The sequence below is a fragment of the Gopherus evgoodei genome, chromosome 4 (assembly GCF_007399415.2).
Source record: "Gopherus evgoodei ecotype Sinaloan lineage chromosome 4, rGopEvg1_v1.p, whole genome shotgun sequence".
In the NCBI taxonomy this organism is placed as follows: Eukaryota; Metazoa; Chordata; order Testudines; family Testudinidae; genus Gopherus; species Gopherus evgoodei.
In genome coordinates, this window is record NC_044325.1 from 31,378,030 (window position 1) to 31,405,298 (window position 27,269).

The 27,269-nt window shown below is 44.0% G+C and overlaps 1 protein-coding gene across 1 annotated transcript in view; it reads right to left on the reverse strand.

Moving 5' to 3' along the window:
- The window catches only part of UNC79 (unc-79 homolog, NALCN channel complex subunit), a 151,830-nt gene that overhangs the window by 109,093 nt on the left and 15,468 nt on the right, over window positions 1–27,269 (reverse strand). The window contains 11 exon segments of the mRNA XM_030558858.1: window positions 408–638; window positions 5,489–5,660; window positions 6,032–6,261; window positions 8,711–8,739; window positions 11,429–11,469; window positions 12,590–12,678; window positions 16,485–16,549; window positions 18,488–18,617; window positions 19,350–19,405; window positions 21,071–21,163; window positions 23,820–23,990. Coding sequence (XP_030414718.1) covers window positions 408–638; window positions 5,489–5,660; window positions 6,032–6,261; window positions 8,711–8,739; window positions 11,429–11,469; window positions 12,590–12,678; window positions 16,485–16,549; window positions 18,488–18,617; window positions 19,350–19,405; window positions 21,071–21,163; window positions 23,820–23,990 — 1,307 coding nt within the window.

Genomic DNA, 27,269 nt, shown 5'->3' on the forward strand with positions numbered 1-27,269 from the left:
CCTAAAACTGCTGGTGAGCAGGGACTTTGGTACACAACCTCGGAAGGGAGGAACGTTGAATGACCTAGCTGGAGGGCTGAGTCATGAAGAGGCAGCAGCAGCTCCTGGGGTCAGAGAAGGATTGCACACTAAGCGCAAGCAACAGAGAGATGGAATGCAACCACAAGAAGGACCGCTGGTTATGTTAAACTAATCCCCAAAATGGCCAGGAGGAGGTGCCCTCCTGTGGTGAGTAGAGCACCCTGTCTCAGAGAGTTAAGTGCCTAAATACCCTTATGGGTCTGGGCCTGTATACGTTGATCTGAGTGCAGAATTTGTTCCTTAAAGTTTCTAAATATACCACAGTAAGACTTCAAGCTTTATGGCTTTCACAGAACCTCCAGACAAAATACAGAAAATATTCTTACCCTGGCAAACTCCATTGGTTTAGGAAGTAGGCACATAACCATGACATCAAATCGAACGTCACAAACTGTCTTCAGCCACTTGGTGACAAACTGAGGTTTGAGTTTTTCCACCAGGCTACCAACTTCATCATCCATCATATAAGCTGTGGAATGAAACCACTGGAAGACCATACTAACCAGGCGAGCTAAGCTCTCTGTTGGAGTATTCTCACTGGGAGTACAAAGGCTCACCTGGAAGACAGTAAAAACAAACCTAATTTTCAATTTATCCCAAGATACTGTGGTAACTGCTGGTGGGAAAGGACTGTACCATTTTCTATACGATTCTTCATCTTCTCTGAGATTCCACTCTGCATCTTGATAGTGCGATAATGGAGCTACTTATTTCTCAGTATTTGTATGAATACAGCTCAGGTGTGTATTAACTGAAAAGTATTATCATCTGAGAGTCTCTTTGAAATGAATTGCTGAACTCTGTCCAGTTCCTAATGGAAAAGTGTTCACTTCATGCTAACTGGCACCATTGCTGTCAGTCTCTGAGAGGTGTAGGATTGCACAGGCATTCAGTAAAATCGCTGATTTTTCACTCTGCCATCTAGAGATGTTCCCTCAAGGTCAGAAATGAGGCACACTGACAGAACAGAGCAGGTAAGCTTGTACTGCTGTTGCCCATATGCTACACCTCCTGTGAATATAAAGCAACCTTCAGCTTTCAAGAATACTGTTTTAAGCACCATAGATGGACACAACAACATACAAAACAAGACTGGAATTTCTGTCCCTAAGTGCTTACACTCAAAGTTTAGACATGGAGATATTAGGAGGATGAAGACAGTAAAGTCACATGGTCATTTGAGTCAGTAGTGCAACACCTCCTACTCTCAGACCTGCCAACATTTGGTAAACAGAAAGCCATAGGTTCTCATTTACATATATTTCCATAAATGTCTCTGCCTTCCTACACCATATCCTAATACCACATCCCAGGGCCCTAGCTCCCCTCCCCTTTCCTCAGCCTTCTGGAAGAGGCCTTGTAAATGGGTGCTGGCCCTTTAAGGTCCGAGGAGGTAGTCACTACATTCCACGTGTCCTGGGAAGTAAGTGAAGCAGTTATGGGGGAGAGGAAGATGGTCCCAGGGAGTAGCTAGGGACAGGGATAGTACAGGGCCCTCCCAGACCAGTGCTCCTTTAAGGGCTGAGATCAGGAGCCTTGTAGATTGGCTGGGGCAAGACTCCCTGCAACCCCAGCCAGCACGGAAAGGTTTGGGGTTCTTTGACCCACATGGGTGAAGCCCAGAGTATAATTAGCTGACAGAGAGGCTCCAAGCCCAGTCAAAGGGACAAGCTGATGTCACACAGCCGCTTAGGGGGAAGAGCTCAGCTGGGATACAACCCCAGGAAGGGAGGCAGTGAGATCCCTGAACCAGAGGAGAGAGAGTCTACAGGCCAGGGAAGCCAGGACTGGCAACACAGTCCCAAAAAGGATTGTGAGACCCTAAACCTGAGGAGTGAGCAGAAAGGGGTCATTCAGGGAGCTGAATGCTACTTAATAAGTTAGACTCCAGAAGAGGGGTGATATAGTTTCAAAGACTTTGTTCTGACTGGATTATTCTGGGAACTCAGTGGGAAACTAAGGCAGGGTACCTGCAGGGCCACCTAGATCATGTGGGGGTGCCCTGGGACAGCACCCATCTTTAGGCCTCAGTAGGTGGCCCTGCTCTTCTGGCTGTAGGCGGTGTCCTGCTGCCCCTCAATTTCTAGACTTTGGGGGACTGCCAAGGGTGATCACTACCTCCCTGCAATTCAGAGAGAGAGAACACCCCAGGAGCAATCAGCAGGGGCTGGGAGATACTCTCTCTACCCTCACCCAGCAGGTCCCAGCCCTGCTTACACTCTGGGCCCTGCCCGTTCCCACCCTGCAGGCTTGGGGCATGTCTACTTCTTGGGCAAGGCGTCCCTACCCACCCAAGGGAGACACCTCTCACCATCCTCATCACCCTTTGGAACAACACCCAGGCCAGCAGGACTCAGCCTGTGAGCACAGCAAGGCAAGTGAAGGACTCTGTCCATCCCTGCCCTCTGCTCCTTGTGATCAATCCCCAAGTGCTCTCTGGATTGGCTGGAGGATAGTGACACCTCCCCCCTGATGGTCCCCTAAAGGCTAGAGATTGGAAAGGGCAGCTGGGCACCCCTTGAATCCAGGAGGGGAGGGCAGCCCATCAGGGTCCCTCCCAGAAGACTCTGAATTAAGAGCGGAAACTGGTACCCCTGGATTTGCTATTAGGAACAGGGGGTCAGAGACATGCTGGGGATCAGGTGGGGGCATCACAGGAACATGGGAGGTCAGAGGTACATGGTGGATTGGAGGTAAATGAGGAGGATGAAGGCAGCAGAGGAATATGGGGATGCTGGGAAATGGTTAAAAATACATGGGGGATAAGGCATATGGGGAGCTGCAGAGCCAGCAGGGGGAAGCTGCATCCCAGCATGCTCAGAGATCAAAGGCCTGGGGAGTTCACCAGAGCTCAGCCCTTTTGTTTACCCAGCTGGGAGGCCAGGGGTGACCTCTGCCTGCTACCCAGGCTAATGGAATGAGCTGTCCATTTAGCTTATGCAGCAGCTCTGGGATCTCCTTCCCCAAGAGGTGGGTAAATGGGAAAGAACAGCCAATCAGAGGCAACTTCCTGGTAGCCTATGAGTTTTCCCCTAGCTGGGTCTGAAAACCCAGAGAGTTAGCAGGTGTGGATTCTCCTTTCACACCCATTTTACAAGCAGTGTATTCATTTGATTCAATAAAGTTACTCCTGTTTTTCACCACAGTCAGTGGAAGATGAATCAGGCCCCACAAGGATTTTTAAATTTCTTTTGTTCTATATGAAGCATATATTTCAAGACTGTACTTTATCAATAGCCTTGAAGAACTGGACTCAACAGTACAGCGGGTGGAGGCATGATGGCCCGAGTCTTAAATGGGGACCAGACATATAGGGCTGCATGAAAAAAAGGCACAGAGGCAGGTGTGGCATGAGGAAGGAGGGTACTCAGACACATGGCTAGGGCTAAAGGAGACAAGAGCAGAGAGTCCTTAGGCAACTTCTTACAGCCACACACAACAGGCTGAGTGGAACCATCAACACACCACCTTTGTTCTCTCCTCCAAAAGGAACTCTGAGGCAGGAAGATTTACTTCATACTCTACAAATAATTTGCAGATAAAATAGGTTAAACTACTGGTCTAAAATGCCTAGAGCAGAAGGAGACAGCTGGCTGGTTACATGGCGCTGTCTCCTCATCCTTATTTCCACATTAGAAGACACTTAAATCACATTAAATATTTGCTTAATATTACTTTTCCATATGGGCAATTGCTGTAGTTGTCACAGTGATGTTATGCAGTCCACATGGGGAGGGACGAGGCCTGTGTGATTGCAAACAAGAAGGGAGTTGTCCACAAGATAATTTCTGTTTTAAGATGTGGTTCATGCTATGGAAAATTTTGAGAACTCCTCAAGGGACGAGGAAAGAGCTTTTGGCTAAGTTTGTACTGGTGGTATAGGCCCAGATGGTAGAGATGTATGAAACTGAGGGCATGTCTACACTGCAACTGGGAGCATGCTTCCCAGCATGGGTAAACTCACGACTATTTGGCTATTTTTAGTGCACTAGCTGAAGCAGAGCTAGCATATGTCTATCTAATCACACGGGAAGCAAACTCCCAGCTGCTATGCAGACATACCCTAAGTAGTTATAGCAGTTAATACAAACCTTTTCATCAGCTTTAGTCAATATGGATTTGTACCTCCTGAGTTTCATTCTGAACTGCAGGTTTTAATCAAACCAAAATTCAAAGTGAAACTCAATCAAAATCTGTTTCACCTGGTTTCAGATAAAAAAAATCTTTTAAAGTACAAATGCCCATTACTTTGATCCAGATACACTTGGCTTTGGGGGGCTTATCAGCACAGATTCAAGTAAGCAGTGCATGAACCTTCGCAAACCTTGAATTAACATGGGCTGAATTTCAAATTTGTAACAAACAAAACTCTAAAGTGGATGAGTTTAATATGGACTGTGAGGGTGCATTGCAAACATTCCCAGAGCTTTATTTGGTAGAAGCAGGGGCAGAGACTGGAAAGCATCTTTTCAAGACTCAACAGATTTAAAAGTGAGTGGGGATGGTGAAGAAAAAAGACAATTAATTTGGGAAATGTGTAGTGGCAAGACATCAAGCAATGGAGAAGTAATGAAAAACAATGAAAATCAAATGGTATCTAAAATTATATGTATCGTGTGCTTCCGCACTCTGGTGTATACGAAAGTGCTCCTGTTAACGTTTGTCACTAAAACTACTACTGAATTTCTGGATACTAAACTTAAGGAAAAACCTTCTTACACAAGGAGAAGAGAATGTGAACAGTGCTGGGAGCACTTCAATAAAAATGTCCGTGTCTGAAACAGAAGAAAGGAGTAGACTGTAGAAAGCAGAAAGAGTGAAAACATTTCTACTAGCAAGACAAACTCCTCTTGTTATCCAGTCATGCAAAATTATGAGAAAAGAATAATGAGCCTAAAGTATTCGCTTATATAAAGGTACAAAATCTGTGGACAGCATCCTTCAGAATGAAAGGAGCAATAATACCATAGTAAAAAATTGTTGTCTGGGATGTGTCAGCAGAAACATAAAGTTCTTGAGACAAGTAGAAGCTCTAGAGACTGAACTCTACAAACAAGTTAGCCATACTAGAAAAAAAATGAATACCTTTGCCTTTACCTAGAAAAGTGGTTAAAACACATCAATGTAGAACAGTTACAAAGATACGGTATGTAACATCATATAGAAGTGCACTTGTAGCCCAATGATTACAGCAAGTAACTCAGTCAGGGAATCTGGATTCTCTTCCCAGCTCTGCCATGTGGCCGGAGAGCTTGTCTGTATGATAAAAATGGCACCAATTTAACTAGATCAATCCTGTCCTGGTAAATGACTGAATTAAGCTAAATGAATTTAAGAGTGAGGTCAATGATAGGACAGATGACCCTGCAGAAAGAGGGGAGAGGGAGAAACAGCAAGGAACACTTACTAAGAACCAGATTCCAAACTGGCTCAGGATGCGCTGGTCATGCTTGTCATCATCTTTGTTATCAAAGTCAGTGTTGTCCAAGGAATGATGGGAAGAGGAGAGGCCCATCTGCCTCCTGCGGTTGAGTTCATACTCCCTCTGCTCAGCATGGAACTCTGCTTCTTTCAGCAAGCTGCAAAACAAGGTGAATGTGGCTCGTAATTCAGCCTTTCTGCACTAAAAGTAGTTAGCTGGTCAGTGACTATTACAAATTAAAGCACTAGATTTCATTCCTCTCCCTGTGCACAGTGTCCTTGAAGGGTAAAACACATAATGAAATAAGATAAAGTCCCAGCTTTCAAGGTCAAATTCTGACACTCAGACACATGTGTACAAGTCCCTCAGCCTGATTCTCATCTTTGCTACACCAGGATGATTTCAGTGCAGTCAGTGTACTTTATGCTGGTGAAACTAGGATCACAACCTGGCCCTAGGACTTGCATAGGATTTGCAAGTACAGGTGTGAGGGTAATGATCTGACCCTGTGTTTGTTTGCCTCATTACCTGATCACAGCTTCCACAGTACAAACTAGTTCCTCAGCCCCACACTCCCGCGTATTGATTGGGGGAGGAGATGTCTGATAAAGGTGGGTCTCTGCTGCTGCCCCAACTTCGCTGCTGTGATGATTCGAATGGCATCTTTTGCAGTAGCGCACTGGCCTGTTACCATGGCGGCCACAGCAGCCTGCTGAGAAGCAGGTGACGACAGCCCTTCTGACATGTGAGCTACAGTTCTGGAAACAAACAGATTTTATCATGCCACATGTGGCAATAAGTGGAACTGAAAACGAGAATGAAAATCAACATAATAGAGCTAGCTAACATGTTGGCATTTTTTAAAATTCACTAGAGATGGGTCCAAAACATGCCCCTGGAGCAAAGCATTATCAAACTTCAAGGAAAGATACATGTAGATCTAGACCTGAATATCATGGATAGTCTCCTTTCTCTGGAATGGGCCAAATCAATGCCTCAGCTTTCTGGCTAGGGCCAATCTCTAAAGGTAATAACAGCATCTGATTTTCAGTTCACCTGTACCCAATTTATTTCTAAGCAAAACCATACTCTGATTCAGAGCATTCCCCTCATTCTTCGTAGCAGTGTGATTCTTAGGGTATGTCTTCACTACCCGCCAGATTGGCAGGTAGTGATCGATCTATCAGGGATCAATGTATTGCATCTGGTCTAGATGCGATAAATCGATCCCCAAACGCACTCCCTGTCAACTCCGGAACTCCACCAGAGTGAGAGGCGGAAGTGGAGTCGACGGGGGAGCGGCGGCTGTCGATCCCGCGCCACAAGGACGCGAAGTAAGTCAATCTAAGTCGATCTAAGATACATTGACTTCAGCAATGCTATTCTCGTAGCTGAAGTTGCGAATCTTAGATTGATCCCCCCCAGTGTAGACCAAGCCTATGAAACAAACTAGAAATACAGAAAGGAAAAGGAGTTCGCTTTGCTGAATATTTAATACTTGTGTCCTGCAAAATTCTCTCACTCCTCAGTTATAGTTCAGAATTTTTGAAAGTTACACATAACAGGGCCAGATCCTTAGCTGGTTTAAATCCATATAGTTTCATTGATTTCAGTGGAGATATGCCAATTTACACCAACTCATTCGAGATAACTTTCAGAATTTCTGAAATATAAATTAACTTCAACTGAGCTATGCCAGTCTACACCAGCTGAGCTATGCCAGTCTACACCAGCTAAGATTTTGGCTCAATGTATAAGCTTTTTCTAGCACATGAGACCTTGAACATGTCTATCCATACTTGTAAAAAGAGCCTCCAGGGTTTGACTTGACTTTCCAAATATTATCCTTTAATATTATCCTATCCTTTAATAGCAGCAAAGAGTCCTGTGGCACCTTACAGACTAACAGAAGTATTGGATCACGAGCTTTTATGGGTGAATACCCACTTCGTCGGATGCATAGTCTGCTTTTACAGATCCAGACTAACACGGCTACCCCTCTGATACTATCCTTTAATATTATCCTATTAAGAAAATGTTGCTAATATGTTTTGCAAATAGATTGGTTTGTTGGTACTCTGTGTAGGGTCCAATACTGAAGACTGAGTTGGTCTTTACCTAAGTCAAAATCCACTGACTGTAATGGCAGTTGTGCTTAATTAAGGACTAATTCAGTTCTCAATATTGTGGCCCAGAATATATAAATGCTTGGATTTTAAATTAATAGTTCATACTCCTTCTCTTTATAAGTAGTTGTAGCGGAGTGATCACCCCACTCCTGCCCGGAGGGGTTAAAAACAGCCCAGGAGAGGGCTGTGGCTGGAGGCAAGCAGCCCAGGCTGATTGGGGAAGCAGTCTCAATTGTAGCCATGCCCTAGTCAGGGCCCACTGGCCCTTATAAGAGGGCAGTGGGCTAGGAGCAGGAGACACTCTCTCTCTAGCCTTTGAGAGGGAGAGGCCTGGCTACTGGGAAGCGTACCTAAGGAGGAGCAGGGCTTGGAAAGGGCCACAGAAGCTCCGGCCTGGAAACCTCCCCCCACCCGCAGGCTGCAGGCCCAGAGTAAGGCCAAATAGGTACTGAGGTTGCTGGGGGCAGCCCAAAGGTAGGCAGAGGCAGCAGATCCAAACCCCTGTTGCCTGTGATGAGTGGCTTATATATTGCAGTCTGCCCCAGTGAACAGGAGCTACATGGGGACTGGGCAGTAGCCATATACTGAGGTGAGGCAGGGGTGGGGATTCCCCAGGGAAGGGAGACCCAGAGACTGAGGGCAGCACCCCGGTGTGCAAAGGGCACTGGATTTGGGAGGGACATGGGGGCCTGGCGAAAGCAGGACACTGGCCTGTGGAGGGTGCTCCAATGGCTGGAGAGCTAATTCCCAGAAAGTACCAGCAGGAGGTGCCGCAGAGGTGAGTCCCGCATGGTTACAGCAGTATTATACACAGACTAGTAAGATCAATTGAACAATAAGACTGCTTTGTTAAGCTATCATTTTAATGGAAACATCTCAAAATCAAGAGTCATACTGCAGCAATCTGAGCCAAAACAAATCTCACTGCTAAATCACCTTCATTTCCCCTTAACAAATGTGGCAATGGATACACAATGAAAAAACTTCAGATGGCAACAAATATATCACACAGTAATGGGATGATGTTATGCACAAACACAGCAAATCATGCTCCATCACAGAAACAACTTAGCCTTACCTTCTTCTGACATATAGCAGAAATTTCAGCTGTAAGGGGAAGGTATACAAAATATCAACACAGTGCTATCACTTTCTCCCTTACCATGGCAATCATAGGAGAAACATATGTGTAAAAAGAGCCTCCAGGGTTTGACTTGACTTTCCAAATATTATCCTTTTCCTCCAGCTATATGGTAGGTTTCTCTACTTGTATCTGGAACACATCAGATGATTGATGTCAACTATACCCAGCCAATGGGCCAAATTCTAGAAGCGAAAATTCCAGTGAAATTAATGGAAGCTTTGTCTGCCTAGGGACTGCAAAGTCAGGCCCTGTAATTTGAAGGAAAGTTCTTCATAATTACATTCACTTTCTATACTAGCACAATTTAAACCAGTGCCCCTTTCTCTCTACCAGCAAGTCATAACATCTGGGTACAAGGGCTGATAAAATGCAGACCACTGAAATCTAAACGTGAGCCACAACTGCCTCTCTCTCCTGCATGGATGTGTCATCCCAAGAGTGCAGTACTGTGTGGTACAGTACCAGTGCCAGGCTGTTTCGGCCAAGTTAGGTAGCTGCATACTGTAAACTATAGGGTGTGCAAGAGACGAGAGCTGGTAGGTCCTGAAATAGGCGAAGCAAGGACTGCTCATGCATGCCAACTCTTGTGAACTGATGGCGAGAGTTGCAATTTCTGAGTAAAATTAAGCCTCACTCATGAATCAGAGATTACTAGGGTTGGAAGGGACCTCAGGAGATCATCATCTATTCCAACCCCCTGCTCAAAGCAGGACTAATCCCCAACTAAATCCCCAGATGGCCCCCTCAAGGACTGAACTCACAACCTAGGGTTTAGCAGGCCAATGCTCAAACCACTGAGCTATCCCTCCCCCACCTTGCAGGAGGCCTCTCAAAGTCAGGATTTTTTTTTTTTGTCAGCCATGGCACAAATCATGTGTTTCCAGTCAAACAGGAGATACCCCGTTCTAAACAAAGGAAGGTGTTTTCTCCATCCAGCAGTTAATTCAAAAGTACTTAGACAATGATAATTCATTTACATATCAGGTAAGCAGAGCTATCAAACTAACAAGAGACAGCTGGCCGGCTCTACCCAGCAAGGAAGGAATCTTCATCTGATAGAAGGGGAGGAGGGCCAAACCTCAAATAAGCATCAACTGAAAAAAATCCTGACATTAGAGTGTTCTAAAAGTGAGGCTTAATTTTACTTAGAAATCCTGTCAGTTGCCCAGGCACAGCTGTGGCTTTCAGCTGTCAGACCTGGGTGGCTGGTCCCCTGCCAGCCTAAGAAGTGGAAGAGGGGACCCCATTGCTGCCCCCTAGGTCTGGGGAGGGTGAAGAATCTTAAGGAGCAGAGGTGAGGCTGGAGGCTGCAGAGGGGGCTGAAGTGAGGAGGGTGAGGGCTGATGGTGCGTTTTGAACAGATGAGGTGAGTGCCAGGAAGGTGAACTGAGGGCAGTAGGGGTGGATAGGGTAGGGGGCTGAACTGTTGGGGTGGTGATAATGGGGGCTGGGAGACTGAACTGACGGCAGGAGTTGTACTGAGGAGGTTTGGGTGAGGAGAGAACTGATGGGGGACTGGGATACAGGATTAATTGTCGGGCAGGAAAGGGCAGATGTGGGGGTGAGAGCTCCTACAGCAAGGGCCAAAAATCACCTTATCCATTACATGTGGAGAGTGGGGCAACACTGTTACGTGCACATCCCCTGGGAATGTACAAGGGAAGTTCAGAAATAAAAAGACTGGCCTAAAAAACACAGTATAAACTTCTTTTAAAATGTCATGATTTTGAGGCCAATGATTTTTGGGAGTCCGGCTCATGATTTTTGATCTCTTGAAGTTGGCAATACTGACTGCTGCACTGGAGAAAAGGGATCAAATGGGGCCCACCCAGAGCTATCCTTCCCCCAACATACCTCTTCACCCAGAACTGCGCAGGGAGGCCACTCCACCTAGGTCCAATGCCCTCAGTGTGGTGACTCCCATCCCCACACTATATGGGCTTGGGAGAAGACAGAAAGGAGGCAGAGCCAGAGCAGAGACTGCAGCTGGTGGGAGCAGAAGCAGCCAAAGCAGGGTCCTTTGTATGTCGAGGCATTCAGAGAACTTTCTAGTTTTGTCTGGACCTTCTTGCCCTGTGCTGACTGGCTGTTTGCTCTACCCCCTCCACCTCCCTCTCCTTCACATTCTCTTCACTTCAGCTTCACTCCACACCTGCACCTCTTACCCTCTTCTCCCCTGCCTACACCCATGCTTTCCCTTCCCTTCCTTCTTTCCATTTAGCTGATCCTCTCCAAGTAAATCCACACGCATCCCAAATGGCAGAATTAACATGTCTGCTGCTAGCAGTGTTCATTCCGCTTGTGTGTTCTACTTCTTCCCTCAGCCTCTGTCTGTCTTGTCTATTTAGTATTGGATGCTCTTTGGGGCAGGGACCATCTGCTAGTCTGTTTGTACAGCACCCAGCATAATAGGGCCTCACTCTTGGTTTGCCCTTACGGACCACCATAATAGACATAATAACAACTAGAAAAGTTTGCACACTACTCTGAAGATGCTAAGGAGCATTTAAGTGCTAAACAATTATATCTTTTAGGATTCTGTGTGGTTTCTTGAAAGTATAATACAAATACCTCAGATAACAGAGAAAAATAAACATACCTATGACTGTAAAGTCACAATTACTTGTGATTCATCCTTAAAGTAAATCTTACCTTGTGGCAGGAGAACGTCAACCAACCATTCACTGTGGTCCTAAAATAATTCAAATATTTAATTAACATCCCTTTTTTTTTTTATTTTTGCACAAAAGAAATGTCAGTGATCTACACTGTTCTAAAAAAGCTTTTCTGTAAATAGCACATCATAAACAGCAGGCTGTTTTAAATCAGTTCTCTTGGTTATGCCCTATTGATTGCAAATTACCACTGTGCTGATATTTGTCCATGTTCAAGACTTTCAAATATTACTTTGAAGACATTAATTTAGCAATTTAGAAAATACAGTGTGTTCTGTATATCCTGAGATTAAAAACTGATGGTGAACAGTGTGAGACAAACACGAAAAAAGGAAAGTACCTGTTCCATACACTGTATATCTGTTTAGAAGCCATGGGCTGCCACTAAATTTGATTACTTTTCCCTGCAGCTTTAAATCAAGGATGACTTCAAAACAAAGATGACTTCTGTGAAATTTAATACTTTTCCCTGCAGCTGTATGATACAGAGGTGTCAGTTAAACAACAGCCAAAAACAAATATGCACAGCTTCTGAACTAAGCAGAACTTCCACTCATTTGCACTAATGATTGGGGACACATTGCAAATTAGTGGATTTTGTAAATTAACCAGTTTCCAAACAAAACTTAAAATGTGAGGATAAATCATGTCAGAATGTATTTCTGCATGTACTTCACAAGTGTGATCTAGTTTTAACTCCTTATGCAGTTGCTTCATGATGTACACTAGAGAACGTTCTGAAGTACATTTTCCATAAATGTAATGATGCCTCAGCAAGGGAGACCTCACTATAGTGCTCTTAACGGTAAGGAGCGGGGAGAGACATTGTTCTTGTGCAAAAAGGGTGTGGATTCATAACATAAAATCATATCATTCACAAATCTTATCTTTAAGACTAATGTGCAAACTAAAAGCAAATGCTGTTCACTTTGGGCCAGACTCTGCTACAATTACTCATACCGGGTAGCAGATTACTTTACAGGTGGGTCTATTAACTTCAGTTGGATTATTTGTGGAGTAAGATTCTATTCAAGATGAGTGAGGGTGTTAGAATCTGGAGCTGTATACTCATTGTATGTGGTTGTTTTTAACTGACTATTTGTGATCATCGTTCATCTCTGAATCTTAGTCTACCCACCCTGCAATCCTTTGGCTGCATTCTTCACACAGGTAAAGCGGGGGTGGCTTATCACCCAGAGCCACAGACAAGGAAGGTTCTATGCACATCTGAAACACACAGGAAGAAAGTGGTCTGGTTTCATAACAATCCAAGGGGCCAAAGCTACAAGGTAATGAGCATCCACTGGCATCAGTGTTGTGGAGGGCACTCATCATCTTGCAGGAGGCACCCAGCACCTGCCAGTGTTGTGTCCCAAATGATTTCTGCCAAAGACAAGCTCAAAACAGGGAACCAGTCTGTGTAAAAGGAGAGCATTGTCAGTCCTGTTTTCTGCATTCTTGCTTTAAGTGGGCCTATGGGAGTGGTCTACACACAATAACACAGGTATGTCTTTCTGTTACATTGCTATAACTAAACACATATTATATTTCATGGTCATTGCAGTTCTGTCTTTAAGAGGCAGACTCTCATACAGGAGAATTTGGCTTAATATTTTTAGGCCAAGCTAAGGTAGAATTCTAGATCTTTCAATCTCAGTGGTGTCACTTGCAACATCTATATGCTGCAAGTATACAAGCAACATGGCTCTTCGCTATACAGCACATATGTGATAACAGAGATAGAACCCAGGAGTTCTGACTCTCAAAATGCAGGCTTCTGTTACCAGAGCTAAAAGAATAACTCCATTGTCTTGCACTAGTGGCGAAGCTTTCATCCTTTTTGTAGGTTAGCCATTAGATGGCAACATGATTACACATCTGAGCAGACACATTACACTATTTAAGTACTCAGAAGCAGGACAGTCGTAGGTCTGCACATGGATACTGACGGGTTGATCTTTCTCTTACGGGTACTGGTGCCTAGAGGTCAGCCCACCCCAGTCACAAGGCATGGCCCTGTGATGGGGTGTCCACGCCACACAAGGCCTGAAAGGAGTAAGTGGCTAGGACAATCACTGCTCTAGGCAAAACCTCATTTTGCTGCCCTGCTCCAACCCTCTAGAGCAGAGGTTCTCAAACGAGGAGGTGCATTCCCCTGGACTTCTGGTGGAGGACATGCCGCCCCTTCCCCGTGGCCACCCCAAGCATCTGCTTGCTGGACTGGTTGGAGCCGGCCCTGGACATGACAGTGGCTGGACCAAATTTGAGTAGCATTGCAACCTGACACACAGGGTCGCAGCACCAATCGAATGTGGGATTTGTGGGGAAAGGTGTTGTTTTGTGTTCTGGTAGGTCTTGTGCAAGTTAACCAAGTGCACATTGGTTAATCTGAACCTGAAACATGCTGATGACTAGAACTACAAACCTAGTTTCAAGAGGAGGGCTGGGGGCACACTCCTCTAGATGTGGGAAACCAGAAGGGAAACCAAAAGGACAGTTTGGAGCACAGCCTGGGGAGTGCCAAAGAGGCTATAGAGCCACAGAGAACAGAGGTCTCTGTAACAGACAAATGAGAAGCCACCTAGGAAACCAGACCCTCTAGAGGAGAGGACCACAAGATGTGAACTAGAGGAACAGTCTACAGGAGCAGCATGTTAGAAAGCACACCAGGGAAACAGTAAAGGGTTGAAAGAAATTGACATAAACTCCTTTATACAGGGTTCCTAGCCTGGAACCCAGAAAATGGCCAGGCCTTAGGCTTCCCTACCAAACCCATCAGGAGGGTTTACTAATGCCCTGAGCAAGCGGGCCACACTCAAAGAGATCAATGACTGTAGGACTCTCATCTAAGGTGACTGACCTCCTGAAGCACTGGACTCTTTAGCACCCTGAAAGGGGAAAGGACTACCAGCCATGCAGCCGGAGGGCTAGGGTCACGACAAAGGACCCATGAGCGGGCTAGATGGTGAGGGGATCCATCAGAGTAGAATGAAAACTGAGCAGCCTTGCTGTGTCACCCAGTTCCACCACAAGGGAGCAGTAAAGACAAAAGGCAATCGCTAACAGATACCATAGTATCACTTCTAAACTAAAGTGTTTCTTAATCTAGCAAAGAGCTTCATCTTGCTGTGAATGACAGAGAGTAGATTCTTCTTTGGATGTAACTTCCACCCTCTCTCTATTAACAAGAGTTTTGGGCATGTATCTAAGAGAGAATAGGCCTCAATTCATATATCTCTACATAGCTCGGATCTTCATTCTACAGCAAAAAGTAGTTTAAATGAAAGTCTATTCAAGACTCTTTAAGCATTAAGTATTTACATGTACAAACCTTAGAACTGTAAATCTCACTAAGAATTACTCTCCCCACTGAATGGCTGGAGTTCAAATGGGGTGACCCTTAAGTCACAATGTGACACCTGCCTGTTATCTTTCTCTGGCGATGGGAGGACCTAACGAGGGGTGACTGGGAAGGGCTGGATGAGGGGCTGGGGTTGAAGTATGCTGGGTGGGAAATGTTGGGAGCTCTGAAGTCAAGTATGAACATCTTTTTTTGCCATTATAATACACTGGAGACTAGTTTGCTGGGAGAGAGAGATCTATCACGTGTCATTTTGATCAGTTTAATTGTTTTAATGTTTATACGGTGCCTGGAATATAGGTTAGGTCCATAATAAATAGCTTTACTACAGGCAGTGTGCACCAGACTTGGACTCAGAAAATGTGGGTTCTATTTCTGACTCTCCTACTGCCCACTGAATGACCCGGGGGTCTGAATGACTTAACCTCTCTGTGATTCCTGTTTCCTGTAAAACGGGGATGATGCTATTTATCTCCTTTCTAAAGCACTTTGGAGAAAATAATTAGTAATATTTTTGAGAAAACATAACACTGGGGTAGCCAGAGACCACTCCAGAGATTTTCCATGTGGATAGGGTTGCCAACTTTCTAATCTTACAAAACTGAACACCCCTTCCCCACTCCTGCCCCAAGGCCCTGGCCCTGCCCTACCCCTTCTCTGAGGCCCGCCCCACTCTGCTTGCTCCATCTCTCCTCCCTCCATCGCTCACTCTCCCCTACTCTCACTCACTTTCACTGGGCTGGGGTAGGGGTTTGGGGTGTGAGGTGTAGGCTCCAGGAGGGAGACTGGGTGTGTGAGGGGACTCCGTGCTGGGGCAGGGGGTTGGGATGCGGGAGGGGTTGCGCAGTCCTGGCGGCACTTACCATGGCTCCCAGGAAGCAGCCACTAGGTACCTGCAGCCCCTAGACACAGCCAAGGAGGCTCTGTGCACTGCCCTCACACCCACAGGCACCGCCCCCACAGCTCCCATTGGTCACGGTTCCTGGCCAATGGGAACTGCAGAGCTAGGCCTCAGGGAGAGGGGAGGGGCAGCATGCCAAGCCTGCCGGGCTACTCATGCACCCAGGGACTGCAGGGACCTGATGACCACTTCCAGGAGCTGCAAAGAGCTAGGACAGGCAGGGAGTTTACCTTAGCCCTGGGCCTCCGCTGTGCCACCAACCGGACTTTTAATATCCTGGTTGGTGATGCCGACCGGAGCCACCAGGGTCCCTTTTCAACCAGGAGTTCTGGTCAAAAACTAGACACTTGGTAACCCTACATGTGGCCCGCAACCATCCTTATATTTAATATGGGGACATAGCTCATGGAGGAAATACTCCATCTTCATCTGAGCAGCCAGGCTACATAGGCCATCTAGATCAAGATGTATTCTTAGGCCCTTTAGTTTCCACAGGCCACGCTGCCATCTTAGTTCCTGTATCTGATCTTATGGAAGTCAATAGGAGTTTTGCAACTGACTTCAGTAGAAGCAAAAGCAGGCCATTAAAGATATGGGTAACTGCAAGCGATTTCCATGCCAGACTCAGCCCTTGATTACATACAAGTCTTACCGACTTCCGTGTATGACCGGAGACAAAATGGGGCCCTAGCTTCAACCCATGGGCTTACAGAAATTTTACATTAAGGCCCTCAACTGGGCAAAGTTCTGATCCTGTGGAAATAACAGTACCTTCACAGCTGGTTTGTTAATTGCATTATGGCATTCAATGTGCTGGCAGTGGATGGGATTCCAGGCTGCAAAACCAAAACACAGCTGATTAACAAACAAAAAACATTATTCATAGGTACTATTATGCTAGTGCCCAGAGGCCCCAATCCAGACTGCGCCCCATTGTGCTAGCTGCTGTACAAATACAAAGGAAGACACGACCTGTTCATGAGCTGTTCCTAGGGCAGCTCAGCAACACACAATCCCTTACTAAGGGCTGTGTCCTCAATGCTCAGATTTTGTCACACATTCCAGCCCTCTAGGGAATTTGAACCATGCCTAGAGGGGAAACTCCCTGTAATCAGCTGTCTGCCCCACTCACCTGCCTCCTGGGGCTGAGTAACTAATCAGGACTGCTACAGGAAAAGCTCTCCCCACCACCACCCCATAGCAATTCAAAACTGTTCTGACAGGAGGGGAGGGGAAAGGAAGGAGCTAAGCAGACCAGCTGCTCAGGGCAACTCCATCCCATCCTCTGAGCAGTGTGAGGGATAGGATAGCATGAGTGTTCCTCCGCAGGAGCCCCCCACGACTGGAAGGGGGGAGAGGGTACCCTGCTGTAGTCCTCCAGGCCTGGGAGAGGGAGATGAAAATCCATGAGTAGCAGAGGGGAAGCTGAGGGAGGGACTGGCAAATGTAGGGGCGAGAGCACCTGTAGCGGGAGCCAAAAATCACTTTACCCAATAAATGTCGAATCATCTGCAACACTGTCATGCATACACTGGGGATGGGCAGGAGCAGTTCAAAAACCAGAAGACAGACCAAAAACCACAGAAGAGAATATTTTATTTTAGAAAGCCCATGATTTGGGGGGGCAATCTCATGATTTGTTGGGGTTCAAATCTTTATTTTTGCTCTCTTGAGGGTGGTAATACTGTGTCCTAGAGACACAATCTAGCCCTAAATGAGCCGCACAACAATTTAAAATATAATAATACAATGAACAAGGTCAGAGATCAGTAATATACAAACCAGAGCAACATTTAAATCCCAATAATCTGACCTCATTAAAAAGGGAAAGTGAATGCTACATAGAAGGTGACAGTAATCAAATATTAGAGGTGCATTCCAGTGGATCCAGACCCAAATTCACATTCTGAATGTCCCAAAGCTCAGGGTCATTTGAGTGTGGGGTTCTGGTGCCAGCCCAACTGTACTCCAAAATGGAAAAAAAAACCAAAAAGACAACACAACATTAAAAATACGATTCTTCAAAGCAGAGAGATGGGGTTAAGGCCAACAAGCAGCAAAAGGAAGTTTCCACCCTTAAGAACCATCCCAGCAGAAGCACAGTCCCCTACCTATATAGATGCAAAACAGCACAGAGGAAGGTGAGCGTGAGACCTCGTGCCATCTACCTACTCAGCTTTGTCTCTCTCTTCCTGCTTTCCCACATCCTTCTTTCCGGCCCTGGGAACTTTCCTACTGAGCTCTGTTTGCACCTGACTCCAGTGACAGTAATAGCTAGAAGAGGAGTCATAGCAACAGCAGCAGCTATAACAAATGAGACGTCAGTAGCATCCAACATGAGAGTAGAAAGGGACATCAAGTGGATTCCTTCTGGGTACCTACAGGGTACATTTACATCTCAGTTCGGGACTTTGCACTGTAGGTTTATGGGGAGAGGTTATCCACTGAGCGTTGGGACTGACACAGTGGATTTATTGGATCTGATCCCATCTTCTACTGCCCATAACTTCTACCGGTTATCATCACCTTTTGAAAGCACACTGAAATAGACATTTATTGGATCTGATCCCATCTTCTACTGCCCATAACTTCTACCGGTTATCATCACCTTTTGAAAGCACACTGAAATAGACATTGCCTATACTTAATATATCTGCCTATAGAATATTGTAGTTAGGATCCCTCTGACAGGAGTTAACAGCTAACACTAGTACACACCAAACCATCTCGTTTATTGTATTTATTTGGGTTTATACAAACATTTTTGCACTTACCTGTGTACTGCAATCCTCTGTACTCACTTATGGCCCCTGGCGGTTTTAAATTGGGCCAATAGTGGAATAGCATTTGTACTGCCGGAGGTTTTACTTGAGAAGGACCATAAGCTATTACATACAGCAAGTCCTAAGGAACAACATGTGTAGCCTGTTTAGTTTGCATGGTAATGAAACACAACTCATTTCATAACATTACTTTATGTATGTTTTCAAACGTACTTACACATATATCAACTGTATACATTTTACATCCTGCCCATCACCTTTTGCAAACTCTTTAGGGGAGCTTAGATCGCAACTCTACCAGTATGTTTGTAAAGCACCTACCACAATGGATCTGTGATCTTGACTGGGGCCTTCAGGTGCTACCACAATGCATATAATATATAATAACGTCAAGCAAATTAAGCCTTCTATCTAGATACAAACCAAAAAGGTGGAGTTTGGATCCATAACTGGATCCAGATTTGGTTCAAGCTAAGGATAAGAATCCAGATTTGAGGTTAAATGGGACTAAATTACCTCTGGCCTCAATGATACTACACACAAACCATCCTCATAAAAATTCAGTCCAATATGAATTAGTAAGATCTCTTGCTCTTACAAGATTTTTCCCAACATGAGCAACATTTAACTAGTATTCAGAAAACAGGCCCTGATCTGAAGGGATGGAACAGCATCTACAAATTCCAATTCTGAGCAACCAACACATGCTTGCCCCAAATTCAGCAGGAGGATCATATATGAAAATCACTACTTCTGACTTTCTGGCTCAAAGCGACTACAGTTTTCAAGCCATCTGGTTTTCATTATTGTAAACATCATTGTCTATATAAGATATATTTGGTCACAAACTTACTTTCCATACTTCTTGCTTATATTTCATGAGGCATTCCAGTAACTGACAATGATACACTGAGAGAAAAAAGACCATATAAGCATGACACTGAAATGGAAACTCAAGTTCAAGAAATGGCTTGTGTCGCATTTAGTTTAGTTTATTGAATCTACATTCTGTTTAATTCAGTGTTTACAAAGTGAACACTTTGCTAAGGGCTCATTGTCCTGGGGTTAGAGTAGATAATTGAGAGTCAGAAATTAAATATCAGTAGTTTGTTGATGCTGAGGAATGCAGTAAATGATGAGAATTACTAGTGTACCAAATTTTGGCACTTACTCTTTGCACAGATATAGAGTAGTTCCCTTTGCCTACATCTGATTTATCTGCCTATTTACTTAGATCTTGTTTTTATGGCAGTATATGAATATATATGATGCCAAATTCAGCTCTGGTGTAACAGTGCTGTGGGATCTGGGAGTCAAAAAGCAAAATACTTCATACAAAAATCTCATTCATATTTAAAATTTGTCATAAAAATATCTTATTTCTATGTTGTGGCCTACTTTTATTAAGCTTTGGTTAATTATGTTTGTATTGTGGGAGACTTCTTCACATGCTCATGGTACAGACAGCCCAGTGCATTTCAATATCTACACCACTTAATAAATAAATAGAATAGGAGAGAGTTGTTTATGGCAAAGAGAGACAATTCCTATGGGTCAAGTGTTATCTTCACTTGACAGTAGTGTGATCTCACTGACTTCACTGGGGCTGCGCCAAAGTTAGAGAGGGCAGATTTTGCCTTCAGGTGCTTTTTAATTACAATTAAATTCATTACAGTTTATTTTGGAGCCAGTAGACAGCGATCTCTGTCTTGCTAAAAAAGTGACAACAATTGTGATTCTAGCAGATCAGGAGTCCAGTATATGAGACAATAACAGATCCTACAGACCTTTAATTATGACTGATAGCGGTTAGTAATTATTGCTAAGCACTGATGTTAGAATGTTCCATTTTCCGATGTTAAGCTAGAATAAGCAGGACTGTTTTAAAGTCTCAAATTCACCGTACATGCACAAACCAACGAAAAAAATATTTTCATTGATAATAATCTTCCTATCTGTAAATTTCGATTAAGAAAAATACTGCTTGAGAACTTACTAGAGTTGGATTTAAGAATATGTACTTTGTATGTTTTGACATGTGATGTTGACAATTCATATTTTAATGGTTACAAAGCTGTAGTTTTTTTTCAGTCTTGATATCTACTGTCACTAAATATTTATAGTCTGATTCCTGACCCTGTTCTCTGACCCCCCCCCAATACCCACAACTGTGAACTTTAAATCAATAGAAATTGGTAAAATATGCTTAAAACACATAATTCTGCACATCTGTGAACATTTAATTTGATAAAAATAGGAAAGACTACTTACAAGTAATCAACATTATCCATAAAAATTATAAACAAATAAAATTAAAATGGAATCCTGACGAGCCTAGTTGTCTGGAAACACTGCTGCTTCAAATACCAGTCTCAGAAATGCCAAGTTTTAACTAAAAGGACTATTTTTAAATCCATTTTTGCAATTCCAGCATGGTGAGGAGCAGCATTTCCAATTGTCTGAACTTCCAGCGAGCTGAGTTCTCAAACACTTTCTTTGACGTAATATTTCATGACTCATACCTTTACAAGGACAGAGAGATACAAACAATGGTGCATATTTATTTATACATACCGGGATTTGATGTGTACTGCATTGCAATCATTAGCATTGAAGATGCAGATAGATTGACGTGTGCAGGCACTCCTTCTCTCCTCAAAGATCCCACTTAAAGGGAAGCAAAAAATATCTCCTAGTGTACAGCAAGAAAAATAGAAAAAAACTGCACCCAGTAGATTTTGACTGATGCAAATAAAATGCATAGGGATGCGTGTATTTAAAAAAAAAAACGTGATGGGGTAAAAGCTCTCTGATGGCAAAAGAAAGACTATTGTAGATGTGGTGTTTGCTCCCAGGGTTTTAGCCTAGTTCCCCTGAATAGCAAGGTTTCTGTCTGAGAGCTGTGCTAGCAAAACCCTTCTCCAGAACCATTGCTCTGAAATGTTTTCAGTCTGCAACCTACAAAATGGCCAAAATATCAGCTCACAACACACCATATCCCACAATCCTTTGCTGTTAGGATTCAGGTCCTGGGAGAAACAATGGGAAGCTTGTGGGAGCTACTGTGTGGGGTAACAGGGTTGATGAGAGGACTGGTATTGAGGAATGGTGGGTGGGGCTGAAGTGGAATAGGGTGCTGGCTGTTGCTGGTCTACAGTATAGATTAGTCCCTAGGCAGCATGATTTTAAACACTATTCTCAGACTATAAATCCCATTCCTCACTAGCTGGGATAACTATACTAGAACACTGATACCAACAGCAGTATTTAAACATGGGTGCTATGATTCTGACTGTAGGGGATAAGACCTAATAGACCGTAGCTGGAGCTTCTGCTGATCTCCTAGTAGGCTGATCAATGTTGAGCTACTGGTCACCACCAGCTAGGATCCTGGGAAAGACCTGAAGATTGAGGGTATTTATTGGGCTGCCATCATTCATCTACTGACACCGATTGCAGAAACAGAGTTACAAAGCAAAGGTTTAGTGGAGCCTGTTTCTGGGGTTATGAGCTGCTTAAGCAAGTGGGGTTAGTGGAAGAGAAGCTGTGAAACAGTTCAGCAATGTGCTATAGATGGCCGGACCCATAGATCATAGCACTCAGATAATGAATATAATTGATACCCCTGAGTGTACATGCCACAAGTGTAATTACCTCTGATTTAATTACTGCTCTGCTGGAACTATTCTCTGCCACGTCAGTAGCCCAGTAATTACATGCTGTTCAAAATAATCCCCAAATTATTATGGCACGATCTGTTTGTGAGAATTTATATTGCGAAATACGTATTCTCCCACAGTTCTGACCTAGCATTTAAAAATGGTCTATACAGAAAAGGTACCACGCGGTATTAGAAACAAAATATAGAGTTGGATTGATTTATACAGTGATTTGAGAAAGCTGTGTGAGAAAAAGGCAATTGGCTATCTACTGCTCTCAGTTACATATGTTCAATATCCACTGCGGGACTAGTATCCATTTAACTAAAGGGAGAATTAGGCTTAACAGGTTGTTCTGGAGAATAGTTTCAGAGATTTGAGGAAATACAGGATTGGAGGAGCACTCTATAGAAAGTTCTACGTTGAATATATTTTTCACAATCTAGCATAATGGATAGATAAAGGCTTTAGTTCAAGATTCTTTAAACCACAGTGAGACTATTGCATATTGATTTGTATTTCTATAGGACCTTCCATCCACAATATCAAAGAACTTTAGAAAACATTATAGAATTAAGCCTCACAAGACCCTCATGATATAGGGAAGTATTATTATTCCCATTTTACAAATGGGGAACATGAGGTACACAACTGTTAAGTGGCCTGCCCAGGGTCACACAGCAAATCTGTGGGAGAGCCAGGAATAGTAGATAACAGACCTCCTCAAAGTCCTATGCTTTAGGACACTAGACCATGCTTCTTCCGATATTCTGTAGAGATTTGCTGTGCAAAACTCCCAGTAGCATTAATGGAGCTCTGAATGCAGAAATAGTTCATACTGTCAGATAAAGGATGCTAATATCCTGGGACCAACATGGCTACACAACAATACTGCATACAACAAAGATCTATAGGGCTGATAAGAAAGGGGAATTTAGCTGGTTATGATGCAACTGATTCCAAAGTCGTCCCCAGTCCCCAAATTTGTGAAATGTGAAAAAAAGATGTATTTACAGCAGCTACAGAAAGGTCAGCAAGCTTTTATCAGGTACATAGATGGCTGTTCAAAACACAGCTAGTCAGTACTGCTTTGGATCCACAGCCTGCAGGGATTTTAACTTTATGCAGTAATTCAATATCCATTCAAGAAAAGCAGAAAATCAACTACCTATCAGATTCCATTGGCACCCATAAATATTTAGTACAAAACAATAAGATAAATAGAGCCAAATTCTGCTATTGGATGTCCATCAGTTATATTGGCAGTAGTTGTTCATGTGCATCCCGAAGTAAATGTTATACATATTGCTGTTGCATCCGTATTTTCAGGAACATATTGTACATTTGCTCTGTATTCAGGACTCTCATTGCTACCATTGGAAGCTCTCTGTGTAATTAGTACAGTATATCACTTTAAGATGTTTTATTTCACCCTTTAAGTGAAAAGAAATAACCTAGTAATACAACATAAAAAGTAGACATTCTGTCTAACTTCTTCCTCTGGTAGGAGCAGCCAAATTGAATTACATTTTGTAGCAAGCAAGTAGATTAATATGTAACCACATCCACATGGTAAATAAAACATTGATAACTATGGTCTAATGTTATTTAAAAAACCTACATACTTTCTGAAATGTAACATTATTAGAATGAATTCCACTTACATATAGCCATAGGCAGAAAAGAGGTACTGAGATACTCTATAATATCCTTGTGCAGAAATGGTGGGAAGGTGGCTAATGTTGAAATCATTGTATAAGGCAAAGTACTCAGGATGTCATCATTGAGAAAAGGAAGCAAACATGTGGTTGTGTAAAAAATCGACTGTCCAAGATCTGTCAAAGAAAATTCAATAAACAGAGCATCATTATATTTTATTTTAAAAAATGTATTTTTTGATTTATGGACTGTTTACAAAACGATCATAATAACAAACTTAAATTATGCCTTTCTCCCCAAAATTGTTTAGAAATTTAGTTGATATTTAAACAACACGCCGGAATCACTTCACCAACCATTATAATGAATTTCCTTCTAGGGTGGAAGGAGGCAGCTGTTTAACAGCAAATAGCAACAGTTTAGAGCAGAGGTTGGCAAACTACAGCTGGCAGGCCACATCCAGCCCAGGACTGTCCTGCCCGCCCTTGAGCTCCCAGCCAGGGAGGCTATCCCCCAACCCCTCCCCTGCTGTTCCTCCTCCCCCACAGCCTCAGCTAGCTGTGCTGGGCAGTGGAATTGCAAGCTCCTGCTAGGCAGCGTGGCTGCAAGAGCCGCGAGCCTGCCCCGGTGCTCTAGACTGCACAGTGGCATGCCTGGCTCCGGTCAGACGGTGTGGCTGCCAGTTCTGGTGCTCTAAGCAGCATGGTAAGGGGGCAGGGAGCGGGGTGGTTGGATAAGGGACAGGGGGTCGCAGAGGCTTGTCAGGGGGCGAGGGTGTGGATAGGGTCAGGGCAGTCAGGGGACAGGGAGGATTGGATGGGGGTGGGGTCCTGGGGAGCAGTTAGGGACAGGGGGTTCCAGGAGGTGGTGGTCAGGGGACAAGGAACAGGGGATGTTGAATGGGTTGGGAGTTGTGAGGGGGGCAGTCAGGGGGCAGGAAGTGGGAGAAGGCAGGGGCCAGGCTGTTTGGGGAGGCACAGCCTTCCCTACCCGGCTCGCCATACAGTTTTGGAACCCTGATGTGGCCCTCAGGCCAAAACGTTTGCCCACCCCAGGTCTAGAGGGAAAATGAACTCTGTGAAACCAACACATGGATAGGGGCGTGGGTTTAGGTAGGGAGAATGCCACTATCAGAGTTAGAATTTGGCCAGGACATTGGTATATTAACCAACCTATTCTTGCAAAAAGTGCCATAGAAGCTGTCATAGCCACAGGAAATCAGAACCTATGTTTTAAATCTCATTCAAAGAGCAAAGTGTCTCCAGAACACCAGACTGGGGCACTGGTTCTGTGCTGACTCAGAGGGAAGAATGTCACTGTATTTTCAATACTACAAGTGATTAAACTGCTGAATTCATTACCACAGTAAGTCATTGACGCCAAGAACTCACTAAGATTTAAAAAGAGATTGGATATTTATATGGATATCAAGTATATTCAGAGTTACAATTAATTATACCAAAAATTGTGGAAAGGATATTAAAACTTGTGCTTCAGGGCTTAAACCAATCTTTAGACATCAGGATCAGACTTGTCGGGAGGGAGGCATATTCTCCCACATTTGCCTTCCTCTGAAGTATCTGGTGCCAGCCACTGACAGAGAATACTGGACTAGAGGTACCCTTGAGTCTGATGTAAAGTCTGGCAATTCCTATGTTCCTACGAATTACAAAAACCTCCTACTGAAGCAAGTGGGTTTCTAGTCCAAGCTCTGTGACTAACTCACTGTGTGTCCTTAAGTCACTTAGGCAGCCTGTGCCTCTGTTTTCCCATCTGTAAACTGGGGATATTTATACTTACCTTTGTAAAGTGCTTAGAGATCTATGACTGAAAAGCACTCTATAAGTTCTAACAATCATTAATGTATTCCATTTTAGTGTCTTCAAAGGTCCTCCATGCAAGGGTCACATACTGCAGGATGCAGAGTGCCTCTCTCTTGCAATAAATGCTCAGCATCTTTCACGAAAAGTACTAAGTACAGATGTGGCCTAGCTTGTGAAATCTGACAGAATCAAAATACAAGTGGCTGAAGGCACAACAGCATTGTTCTAGATCTAAGTTGTTCTGATAACTACATTTTATTAAAGAAATTACTAAAATGAAGGAAGGAATAAATTATAAGTTTAATTGCAAATTTTAATCCACTGTACAGACATCATATCATCTCTTCCTACGTCTATACTGGAATCAAAATACATTATCTATCCAAAGGAATTCTGAAAGCAACAGGGAAATCTTTCCTGCAAAATTAATTCATATACTTACCAAAGCTTAACAGCCTGGAGCACAGTTCTCTCCACCTCAGCGTACAAGTGACGCTCATTGAAATCAAGATAGACACTGGTATTCTGAGATGGGGAGAACTGGGCCCCAGGCTTTCAGTAAAGATAACCGCAGTCTACAAAATTGCATACTGAAGGAGTTGACTAAGAACAATATAAATAGCAACATGTGATCAAAATCTAATAAATTTTGTGATGAGATGATTCAAAGCACTGTGCAAAACCCTCTATTTCTGTATATTCAGACTTACAATCCTTTCTTTTTACCCAGTGACATTTTAAACCAAACGTGTTCTGCCACTTGTGCAGAGAAAGCCCCTGGCGGGCCAGGCCGGTTTGTGTACCTGCCGTGTCCGCAGGTTCCACCGATCACATCTCCCAGTGGCCATGGTTCGCTGCTCCAGGCCAATGGGAACTGCTGGAATCAGCGGTTAGTACGTCCCTCAGCCCACACTGCTTCCAGCAGCTCCTATTGGCACAGAGCAGCAAACCGCAGCCAGTGGGAGCCGCGACTGGCCGAACCTGCAGACGTGGCAGGTACACAAACCAGCCCGGCCTGCCAGGGGCTTTCCCCACACAAGCAGCGGAACAAGTTTGGGAACAACTGCTCTATTACATTCTTAAAATGCTGTTAAGATCTTTTATCAAATCTACTTTACATTTTACTCAGAGATGGGCCTGATCTGCACATCCCTGAGCATTAGTGGGCTTCAGAATCCAAACCCAAAGCCAGATCCACAATTTGCAAATAGGCCCTGACTCTTCAATGGAGTCAAACAAAAAGGCCAGATAAAAATACTTCCATTTTTGGAATAGGTTTAGGCCCATCTCTGTTATATTATTAAGGCCATGTCTACACTACAAAATATGTTGATCTAACTTGCATCAGCATACAGTCACTGCACTTATTAAATCGCTTGTGTGCACGCACATTTGGGTCCTTGTGTTGGCAGTTCACCTCCTCATCAGGAGCGCTTGTATCGATTGAATTGTCAGTGTGGGGCATTGTGGGATTGCCCCTGAAAGCCAGTAACAGTCAATTTAAGCAACACAGCGTCTACACTGACACTGTGTTAACCTAATCACATTGACCGTGACTATGCCACTCAGGGAGGTGGTGCTACTAAATCGGTGTAGAGAGGCATTTTTGTCGGCAGGAGCCAAATTTACGTG